Here is a 12,441-nt window from a genome sequence, read left to right on the forward strand (position 1 = left end):
GAAAAAAACTAATAATAATAAAAAAATCAAAATTAAAAGACTATTGCAATAACAAAATCTAAAATAAAGTAACTAACTAAATATCTAAAATAAAGGAACTAAACTAAAAATCTAAAATTAAGCAACTAAACAAAAAAAATCTAAAAATAAGTAACTAAACAGAAAAATCTAAAAATAAGTAAATAACTAAAAATAAGGAAATACTCAAAATAAAAAAAACTATTGCAATGCGTGCAATATTGACACCAATCCCTGGCAACGGCGCCAATTTGTTGAAAGTGTTTGTGGGTAAATATTTTCGGTAATATATCGTATCCACAGGGATTGGTTAATATCACTGCCGTTCTATAGTTAATTATTTTGAGTTAGAAAAAGTAATTGGATTTGTTTTATGATTATGATACTATCAAATTTAAACAATAATTTAAATGCAAATAATTTAAATGCAAATAATGAACGTTTGTTAACGATTAAGGGAGTATGTTGAGCTTGAATTGCACACTAGCACCATTTGTCCAACTTCAAAGTTTTTGTGATGAGTCTTTCCCTCATGATTTGCCTTCTCCTTGTCCTTATGAAATTGATTCGCCACCTCAATGATTTCTCCTTTTTCATCATCGATTTGAAAGTTGTCATGTTCATCCTTAGGAAGCTTCGTAGACTCAAAAAGAGTAAAAATTACCTCTTTATCTTGCACCCTTACTTTCATAATCCCATCATCGATATCAATCATCATTCGGGTGGTCTTCATGATTGGTCTTCCAAGTATTAATGGCACATCACAATCCTCCTCCATGTCGACTACCACAAAATCAACCGGGAACAAAAATTTGTCATCCTTTACTAGCATGTCTTGTACAACTCCATATGGTGAAATGATAGACTTATCGGCTAGTTGCAAAGTTATCCTGGTGTGTTTCATCTCAATGTTCCCCAATCTCTTGACAACGGATAAAGGTATTAAATTGATGCTAGACCCCAAATCAACCAAACCATTACTAATGTAGTTACCTCCAATGGTGATCAGTAAAATGACTCGTCTCGGATCGGCTTCCTTTCTTGGGGGAGTTTTTTTTGAATAATTGCACTACAATGAGCATCAAGCACAACTGTCTCTTCATCCGTGTACTTCTTTCTCTTTGTGAGCATTTGCTTCATGAATTTTGCATACTTGGGCATTTTCTCCAATGCTTCGGAAAATGGAATATTTATGTGAAGTTGTTTAAATATATCCATAAATCGAGTGTAGCGCCTTACGTCTTCCTTCCTTGATTGCACGTGCGGGTAAGGTAGATATTGGAGAGGAATTGTGCTCACGATCTCATTTCTCTTTTTATTCCTCTTCACCTTTTTGTCATTCTTCTCTCTTTCTTCTTTTTCTTTCCGCTCTTTTTCAACTAATTCTTCCTCCATTTTCTCCTCACTCTTTTCTCCCTCATTTTCAACTATCACTTCCTCCTCTTCATCTTCAACTATTAGTTCCTCCTCATCTTCCACTATAAACTCTTCATTTACACCACTATTCACCTCTTTCCCACTTCTTGTAACAATGGCTTTGCAATGCTCCTTTGGATTGGTTTGGGTGTTGGCGAAAAAATATGCTCCCGGTTGTTGCTCGGACAATTGCTTTGCAAGTTGGCCCACTTGATTTTCTAAATTCTTTATGGCCGCTTCATTACTCCTTTGATTAGCCATGGATGCTTGCATGAATTGTGTAAGAGTGTCTTCCAACTTTGAGCTTCCACTTTTAGATTGTTGACCTTGGCCTTGTGGATTTGAACTTTGATAAGGACTTTGATGTTGATAGTGTTGATTGCCGAATCTTGAAGGTTGGAATCCTTGGTTGTTTCTTTGGTAAGGATTGTTGTGAGGTGGAGGTTGCCTTTGATAACCTTGATTTTGATTGTTGACATAATTCACTTCTTCACCCTCGGGAGGAGGACAAAACCCGGTAGGATGGTCACCTTGACAAAGTTCACAACTTGCTACGTGAGAAGTCATTTGCATCCCATGAATTTCCTTCATTTGTTGTGGAAGCTTCTACATTTGCTTAGTGAGTAACTCAACTTGTTGAGAGAGAATCTTGTTTTGAGCAAGGATGGCATCATTGGTGTTTAATTCAAGAGCACCCGACTTTCTTTGTGATGGACTTCTATCATGTTGAGTTTGGAGGTCATTGAGTGCCATACGATCAATTATCATTATTGCATCCTCCGCGCTTTTTGACATTAAAGATCCACCCGCGGTAGCATCCAAAAGTGTCTTGTGCACCGGTTGAAGCCCATTGCGGAAGATGTGAATTTGTGTGAGAGCATCAAAACCATGACCCTTGCATTTTCTAAGCATGGATTTGAATCTTTCCGAAGCATCATTTAAGGACTCGTTGCTTCCTTGATTGAAAACCGCAATTGCCGTTTTGGCCTCCATGAATCGGGATTGAGGAAAATATCGTTCTAAAAATTTTTCTTCCAATAAATTCCAATCCGTCATCACATTTGGTAATTGATCAAGATACCATTCTTTGGCTTTCCCAAGTAATGAGTGGGGAAATAGTCTCTTGAACAATGATTCTTCATTGGCCGCATCGACTCCCGTTGAACCCGCAATCTCATAAAATTTGGTGAGATGTGCGAAAGGATCCTCATGATCCATTCCGGTGAATGGATTTGCATAAACAAGTTGGAGGATTCTGGTCTTCATCTCCGTATTTGCTCCACCTTGAGCATTGCGTGCAAATTGGGCGGTACGTCTTGGACTATTGGCGGACATTTCGGTTGGAACAACACCCGCCATGTCTCCTTCAAAAGTCTCTACAACTACTTCTTCAATGTGATTGTTAGAAGAAGTAGATGCCTCTTCTCTTTGTCGCTTCTCTTGGGCTAACTTCCTTCTTCTTCGTGTGTTGCTATTGAGCTTTCGGAGTGTTCTTTCAATTTCGGGATCAAAATGAAATTGCTCATCGGAAGCTTTTTCTCGCATACACAAGAATCTACAAAACTAGCAAACCAAGTGAAACGAAAAAGCAATATTAATAAAGTAACAAAACTTAAAACAATGAACTATTGCAATGCTTGCAATATCAAACGCCAATCCCCGGCAACGGCGCTAATTTGGTGAATAGTATATTCAAGGCAAATATTTTTTTTATCGTATCCACAGGGATTGGGTGATATTACCGCCGTTCTATAGTTACTATCGCTTTAAGTTTAAGTTGTAACAAAGTTGGTTTGAGTTGAGTTTCTATTTTTCTATTCAAAAGGTAAGACAAGTAATAAAATAAGATTTGTTCAAAGATAAAAGATTGACAAGAGTGGTTTTGGTTTCACTATCCCTATCTCCTAAGTGACTCTAACAACTAAAGTATACTTCAATAGCAATGCAATGTTCTAGTATCCTCTCAACAATGTTTATGTCTAAACAAAGTTGTGAAAGTTAATATATTAATCTTTAGATGATCTCTCACTCTAACTACCAATACACTAAGCTTGATTGTTTGATACAAATAGAAAAGTGGCAAATAAATCTAACTCTAGCATTTATTCACTACTTGATAAAATGTTGTAGAACAAGACTTGAAATATATTTCTCAATCATAAATCAAATCTAAATATGAAATATAAAACAACAACATTCATCCATTTCAATACTAATGAAGTTCATACAAAAGTGTTAGAGAAAATACATAGTTAACAAGGATAGCTACTACCTCCAATCTTGTCAAAGTGGGATTTAGCTACTCATCACCATAGTTGACAGCAAGAAGAATGAAGAAGAAGCTAAGAACATCAATCTCTCACAAAGTTGTTCTTTTTCTCACTCAAAACCCTAGCCTAAATGTTTGGTTCACAATAGAATATGATGTTCAAATTCCCCTTTTTTATCTCCCTTAATAACCCCTAATTCGTACTAACTTTTCCTATTCAAAAGATAAGCCCATCTCTCATAACAAGTGGCAACAAAGTAAAAGATAAAATTATGCAGCGCAGTGTTTGCGGGGCAAACAATGTTTGCGGGGCAAACAGTGAATCTTTTGCCACATCAGTTGCAATTCAAAACTGGACTTGTTCAGCATCTATCAGTTGGCGGCGCAAAGGATATTTGCGGGGCAAACTGGCCTTATCAACACTTCTTTTGCTATTCCAAGTCTTCAAGTAATTCCTCTTCGCTTCCATGATCTTCAAACCTTTTAAAAACGCTACAAAACTAACAAACATGTGAAATAACAATTCAAATGAACTAAAATGAACAAAATTGCAAAATTATTAAATTGTATGAATAAAAGTGTGATTATTGAGTAAAAAGTGGTTAAAGGGACCAAAAACAATATATGAAAATTAGTACTATTTGGTCCCTAACAACCCCCAAACTTGAACTAAACATTGACCTCAATGTTTCAGAACAAGCCCGAGAGGGTTGACTCACAAGGGGTATTGCCATATCAATTGATTCTTCCTAGCTTTCACCAGAAAGGTCCCCTTATTATTTCCTGAAATAAAAATAAACAAAACAAAATAAAACATTAGAAGTGTGGGTTACCTCCCACGAAGTGCCTTGTTTAACGTCGCATGGCTTGACGGTTCATGGTTGAATCATCAACCATTGTCTCTTTTCCTTGGTACTTTTCTTACCAATGTGAAGCCCCAAAAGTATTTCATGTTTGCTTGTTTGGTTTCTTCATCCTTAATTCTTACCACATCAACTCGCGGTCTCTCTTCCTTCATTTGTTTTTCCCTCTCCTCAAGAGAGGTAACCTCCTTATCTGTTAATTTCTTCCTCGGTGAGAACCTATCCTTGATGAATTTGACCAATTTTGGCTTTAACTTTAAACCTTCTAAAGATGGGATGGTGATTTGCAAACGGCTAAACATTTCCATTGGCCGAAAGTAGTGAATCTCATTCCCTTCTTTATTGGGAACTTGTAGAGGAAGTAATTCCAATGAGAGTTTATGCTCCTTTGCATTACTACTCTTCTTTAACTCTAAGTCCACCATATTCTCTTTTGAAAAAGTTTCAACTTTTGAAGTTTCTAACTCATTCACGACTTCTTTGATTATATCCTCCGTTTTTGTTCCTTCGACAAACACATCATCTCCTTTTTTAGGAGGTCTTGGATAAGGTAGCTTCATTGAAATCTCATACTCAACTTCTATATTTTTCTTGATGTTTACATACTCTATATTATCCTTTTCAACAACATCTTCATTGTCATCAATTTCCTCCTCCACTCTCTTCTTTCCAACATCCTTGTTTTCAACTTCCTCATCAACCACTTTTACACTCCTTATAGAAGTAGCATTGCAGGTTTCTACAAAAGTCATAGGGTTTTGAAAAGTTGAGGCCTGACTTACGTTTTGCTCGGTGAAAAATTTGGTAAGTTGAACATCTTGCGTTTCCCGGTTCTGTTGAATGGCTAAAGAGAATTGCATGAATTGATTCATGGTTTCCTCTAACTCAGTGGGTCCTCTTTGATAACCTTGATTATAGTGTGAAAACCCTTGTTGTTGGTATTCATGGTTAGCCATATGATACTCCATTGCATCTTCCGGTGTGCACCATCCGATATCATGAAACTCATTAACTTGAGGTGTGAATTGTGACACACTTTGAAGGAGATAATCCATTTGTCGAGTTAGGATCTCGTTTTGAGCATGAATCGCAACATTTATATTTGGGTCCCACATTCCGAAAAACAAAAATCTACAAAACTAGCACACAAGTGAAATAACAAGAAAAAAATAATAATAATAAAAAAATCAAAATTAAAAGACTATTGCAATAACAAAATCTAAAATAAAGTAACTAACTAAATATCTAAAATAAAGGAACTAAACTAAAAATCTAAAATTAAGCAACTAAACAAAAAAAATCTAAAAATAAGTAACTAAACAGAAAAAATCTAAAAATAAGTAAATAACTAAAAATAAGGAAATACTCAAAATATAAAAAACTATTGCAATGCGTGCAATATTGACACCAATCCACGGCAACGACGCCAATTTGTTGAAAGTATTTGTGGGTAAATATTTTCGGTAATATATCGTATCCACAGGGATTGGTTAATATCACTGCCGTTCTATAGTTATTTATTTTGAGTTAGAAAAAGTAATTGGATTTGTTTTATGATTATGATACTATCAAATTTAAACAATAATTTAAATGCAAATAATTTAAATGCAAATAATGAACGTTTGTTAATGATAAAGGGAGTATGTTAAGCTTGAATTGCACACTAGCACCATTTGTCCAACTTCAAAGTTTTTGTGATGAGTCTTTCCCTCATGATTTGCCTTCTCCTTGTCCTTATGAAATTGATTCGCCACCTCAATGATTTCTCCTTTTTCATCATCGATTCGAAAGTTGTCATGTTCATCCTTAGGAGGCTTCGTAGACTCAAAAAGAGTAAAAATTACCTCTTTATCTTGCACCCTTACTTTCATAATCCCATCATCGATATCAATCATCATTCGGGTGGTCTTCATGAATGGTCTTCCAAGTATTAATGGCACATCACAATCCTCCTCCATGTCGACTACCACAAAATCAACCGGGAACAAAAATTTATCAACCTTTACTAGCATGTCTTGTACAACTCCATATGGTGAAATGATAGACTTATCGGCTAGTTGCAAAGTTATCCTGGTGTGTTTCATCTCAATGTTCCCCAATCTCTTGACAACGGATAAAGGTATTAAATTGATGCTAGACCCCAAATCAACCAAACCATTACTAATGTAGTTACCTCCAATGGTGATCAGTAAAATGACTCGTCCCGGATCGGCTTCCTTTCTCGGGGGAGTTTTTTTGAATAATTGCACTACAATGAGCATCAAGTACAACTGTCTCTTCATCCGTGTACTTCTTTCTCTTTGTGAGCATTTGCTTCATGAATTTTGCATACTTGGGCATTTTCTCCAATGCTTCGGAAAATGGAATATTTATGTGAAGTTGTTTAAATATATCCATAAATCGAGTGTAGCGCCTTACGTCTTCCTTCCTTGATTGCACGTGCGGGTAAGGTAGATATTGGAGAGGAATTGTGCTCACGTTCTCATTTCTCTTTTTATTCCTTTTCACCTTTTTGTCATTCTTCTCTCTTTCTTCTTTTTCTTTCCGCTCTTTTTCAACTAATTCTTATTGATAATAAAGTAAAAAGTTAAAATCCTTTCTTTCGATCAAAGATTCAACAATGGTGTAAAGTAAAAACAAGGTTTCTTATTGATAATAAATTCGAACAATTGTTCATAGGAAATAATTAATGGCATTGCATATTCATAGGTTTAACTACTACCTTAAACTCAACAAGAGGAATTTAGCTCTCCATAGACATGAAGAACACACAAGAATTAATAGAAGGATTCATCTTCATCAACAGAATGTCTTCGATTGTTAAAGATTTGACCTTCGATTGTTGTTCTTGACTGCAAACTCAGAATGCTCTCCTAATTTCGCTCACAAAGGATCTGTCCTTCACTTGGAATCTAGGGCTTCTATTTATAATTTTGGGCTTTTAACGCCGAGGCCCCGACGCGGTAACGGAGGTGCGCGGCGCGATCAGAAACAGAGACTTTGGCGCGGCGCTGGCTAGAACTCCCGCGGCGCGCCCTTGTCAAACTTCATCTTTTTGCTTTTCCTTTGAGACTTCCAGCTTCCTTTCCTCTTCATGTTTTCCTAAAGCTCCAGTTCAGCTCTAAACCTGCATCAATAATACCCACAAGTGATTCGATTTGCTTTACACATGAACTAAACCTTTTCAGTTCAATTCTCACTAAAAACCTATGGATCTATCACAATTTGCATTAGTTTAGAGAAGAAATCACTTATATTAACACATGAATTTACCATTAATTTACTCCTAACATGTGTTTATGTGTTTTATACTGCTTTGAATTCTGCCAAAAAAATAGCAGGGAAAATTCTGTAGATGCATCTACGAAAGGGTGTTATATAAAAAAATTATGGGTGTTTACCGTAGATGCATCTACGGAACAGAAAAATATATGACCCTTCCGTGGTTATATTTACGGAATATTCTGTGATAGAGATTGTGTGGCCCATAGTCTCTAAAGGCTTCTATAAATTTGAGGTTTCTAGGTTTGCATTACGCACAAACACAAACACAAACACAAACCCTAAACACAAACACAAAAATGTCTCGCACAACGAACATCATCCAAGCGTCACGATCATGAACCGGAATATCGCATAAGGGAAGGGCATGTCATTTTCTCTCCCGTCAAACCCCTTATGCCGGCTAAGTTTTGGAATATCCATTTCTTCGACCAACTCAAGAGGATTGTCATGTCTTTTTTAGAGGGGAGTACAAACTCGACGAAGTCATCAGAAGGATCCAGAGGCTTAGAACAAGAACCTCTTCTGTGACCGGAGAAAAGGAATGTTGGTGGGATGAAGTGAAATTCGACATGGTTTGCATTCAAATGATGCATGGATCAGATGACATTGTTTTAACCGTTGTAATTTCTTAGATCTCTTAGTTTTCTTAATTCTCTGTTGGAAATTTCGCTGTAATGCCGATTAATCAATGAATTAATGCATGAGTCTTTTATGGTTAAAAATGTTATTCTGGTTTTCTAGGTCTGGGATGATTCCGTAGATGCATCTACGAAAGTCTTTTGTAAGTGCATCTACGGAACAAACAACGTTAAACAAAAAAAAGGGTGCTTCCGGAGATGCATCTAAGGAAGCACAAGGGCAGTTTTCTCAACTCGGTGGTGCGCCTCATACCTATGGAGTGGGTTGAGAAATATTTTTTTTACCAAAAGTAGCACTAAAAACTAAAATATCATCTAAAAATACTTCTCTCTAGACCAAGAGATAAATTAGACATGCATTTATCAGAAAGTAGAAGTAAAATCTAAAATATCATTTAAAAATACGTTAATATGCTTTTTGTGTGAAATTGTAATTCCTTGTGTCGAAAAGGAATTAGACACTTCTTGGGTCATTGAGATACCTTTGTCACACAAGGCCTGACTTAGCATACTGTATGGGTGTGGTAAGTAGATTCATACAGAGGCCAAAGGTATCACACCTAGCAGAAGCGAAGAGGATATTGAGGTATCTAAAAGGAACACTCAACTATGGCATTTTATTTCCTATAGCTGATAAAGGAAAAGAATTCAAATTAGTGGGATACACTGATTCGAGTTGGTGTAGTGATGTTAAGGATCGAAAATTCACAGCAGGATATGTGTCTATGCTAGGTGATGCACCATTTACTTGGAGTTCGAGAAAGAAACTAATAGTGGATTATCATCATACGAAGCAGAGTAAATAACTGCTTCTCTTTGTGCATGTCAAGAAACGTGGATGGTGAACTTGGTCGAGGAAATAACAGAAAAAGATCATGGAGCGATTACCATGAAGATCGATAACATGTCAGCCATCAACCATGCGAAGAATCCGATAGCGCATGGTCGAAGCAAGCACATCAAAATAAGGTTTAATTATCTTCGAGAGCAGGTAGCTAGAGGGAAGATGAATTTGGGACACTGCAGAATTGAGAATCAAATTGCAGATATCATGAAGAAAGGAGTGCTGGTTGAAATGTTTAGAAGACTAAGAGCTATGATAAACATAGATAGCCTAGACACAATGAATTAGGTGGTGTTTTAAATTGTAATTCCTTGTGTCGAAAAGTTTTTTGTTTAGAAGTGTGGAAATTATTTTTTTACACACATAGATATTTTTGGATCTAGATAGACTTAATTTAGATTTAAAATAGATTAGATTTAACTTAGTTCTAAAATAGGTATTTTGGGCTTTTATAGTTTTGGGATTTGGCTTAGGAAGCAAGTTAACCTAATCTATAAATAGGGTGTAACTCTTATTATTTTTTAATCAAGTCAATTGAGTTGTATTCACAGAATTTGCAGTTGCAAGTGACTAATAAAGTTTTCCATAGTTTGTGGGCAGAGAGTTACTCTGAAGAAATCCTAATCTCTTTTCTTCTTTAAATTTCCTTTCTTATTTTCATCCTTATTGGGATAGAAATTCATCATAGATTTTGGTGGATTTCCAACATTTTGAGCATATTATAGAATATGAATGTCACGGATCTTTGCATCTTTGCATGAACATTTGATATAATCTTTGAAATGTTGCATGAACGTTGAATTGGTTGAGTTGATACAACGAAAATTTTTTATATGCAAATTCACCATATAGGTAGATGAATTTGATTTTCTCTTAATTTTTTGGTGCCATTGCTATCTGATTGTAGTCAGAGTATCCATTTTTTAAAAACAATAATATGTGTGTTCAACCAACCTCTCTAATATTTTATCAATGAAGAAAAGAGAAGAAAATGAGCATTCTTAGTTACTGTGTTGAGTCTGCTGTAGTCGATACAAACTCTCTAATTAAATATTATGCGATTTGGAAATTGCTTAAGCGAAAAACATATTTTAGGTGAGATGGCAATCGCTTAAGCTCTATTCTTTATGTTGATTTTTTTACATTTTTCTTTACATGTGATGTTCTGATCAAATGTTCCCATTGAATAAGGTTGAATATACTTTGGGGTGGATATGCTTCCATTATAGCTTGAACTCACTATCTCTTTTGCTTCCACTTTGTCGATAAAATTAGAACTTGTTCTAAAGGAAACTTTTACACTGGATTTATTATAGTTTCCTTTATGATAGAATCAAAGATCCCTATACTATGACAAAAATTTTAGACGCGGATACCTATACCTAGCTCCACCATCCCAGTACCCGTGTAACACCTCTTTCTAATACCACAAATTATAATAATCTACCAATATTCAGAGTAAACATGTATATAAACAAGGGGCATCACAACGACGTCTTCAAAAACTAAAAGCTTTTAAAAACCAACAATCATACATCCATAACTATACAATTCATCTGGTCATTATAATAACACATTCTACTTAACATGATTCATTAAGAATATGCATACACAACAGAAATAACGAATACTCATGAATTTCATAATGATCCATGTCCCATACCATGATCATATCACAATAATATCCAAGACGAAATCATAACATCATATCCAAAATACTTGGCCCTAAGGCCTCTCACAATAACAATAAACATCATACGAAATCGTAAGGTAGTATCAAGATACAAATCCGAATAAAACATGAATTCAACACCATTAATCCTAACCTAGTGTTACATGACCAGAGCATCGACTCACTACCTAATCAAATAACAAACTCAGGAGCTCCTAGGCTAAATCCTCGGACAAACTACTATTCGTCTGAACTTGCACGTTACCAACAAAGGGCAACATTCAAACAGAAGGGTGAGAATTCAAATTATTATAGAAAACATAATAATGGGAAATGCATCATAAACAAGCATACATTTCACAATTCATCACACTTCTCAATTAGGCAATTCATATATCATATACCAATTATCACACCAAAATAAATCACAAGTATACAAGGCAATCACATAGCACACAATGTGACTCGAATGTAACAAATGTGACTCAATTCATGTGGTACCATGTGAACCCAATGTTTCACCGCTTTCCAATTCAATATCTAGAATCCAAGCCACGCTTCCAATCCGAACATTATCAAAGCCAACACGCCTATTTCCATTTAAGGATCAACGTCTATCTTATGAACCCAAAGTTTCACGGCTCCCGATTCTACCTCTAGAATCCAAGCCAACATGTGAACCCAAATTTTCACCGCCTATATTTCAAAGCCAACCATGAATGCATGTACAATTATCTCAATACATATGCAATTAAGATTATTCACAGAAATCTTAACATACCGTAGACCTCAATAATTCATACATTGAATTATCCACCAATTGTACAAGATTCACACACCAACATAACAAATTCAACAAGGCATAACAATAATCATATATCCAATCACAAACATCATGAATATATCTCCACAAAGTATTCCAACAAATGCTATTTATCACATATCAAAACATAACGCACATAAGATAATTACATGTTATTTCTCATAATTACTTAAAAATTAATTAATCAAGTGAAAATAAATCCTATACTATCATATAGAACATCATAATAGCTTCCTAACGCTTCAAACGACACATAAAACGGAGTTACGGATCAAAAGTTATGATCATTTAAATTTTCACAAAACAAGGCATTTTCGCCCGGCAGAAGAAATCCTTCTCCCGGCGCTCCAAGGCAGTAACTTGGTCACAAAAACCTTCGCTCGCCCGCTCGACTCGCCCGGAGGAACCATGTGAGTGCTGGCTTGCCCGAAGAAGCAACTCGCTCACCCGACACTTTACACCAGAACCAGAAAATGCTGATGCATTTTCAGCATCCCAACACCATACCAAATCTGATTCTAACCCAACAAAACTCATTCCAACCGAAAATTATCATGTATTATGGGTTCCTATTCATTTTTCTAACTATGGGTCATCCATGTAACACATTAAA

At 35.7% G+C, this 12,441-nt stretch overlaps 1 protein-coding gene across 1 annotated transcript; it reads right to left on the reverse strand.

The window, feature by feature from the left end:
* Positions 1-463: 463 nt before the first annotated feature.
* On the reverse strand, positions 464-1,695 carry LOC131638963 (uncharacterized). Its single transcript, XM_058909488.1, has 2 exons — positions 1,318-1,695; positions 464-1,087 (listed from the first exon to the last, which is right to left on the reverse strand). The coding sequence occupies exons 1-2, from the start codon at positions 1,693-1,695 to the stop codon at positions 464-466; spliced, it is 1,002 nt and encodes a 333-aa protein (XP_058765471.1).
* Positions 1,696-12,441: the final 10,746 nt, after the last annotated feature.

This window comes from Vicia villosa, unplaced genomic scaffold (genome assembly GCF_029867415.1).
Source record: "Vicia villosa cultivar HV-30 ecotype Madison, WI unplaced genomic scaffold, Vvil1.0 ctg.002494F_1_1, whole genome shotgun sequence".
Lineage (NCBI taxonomy): Eukaryota > Viridiplantae > Streptophyta > Magnoliopsida > Fabales > Fabaceae > Vicia > Vicia villosa.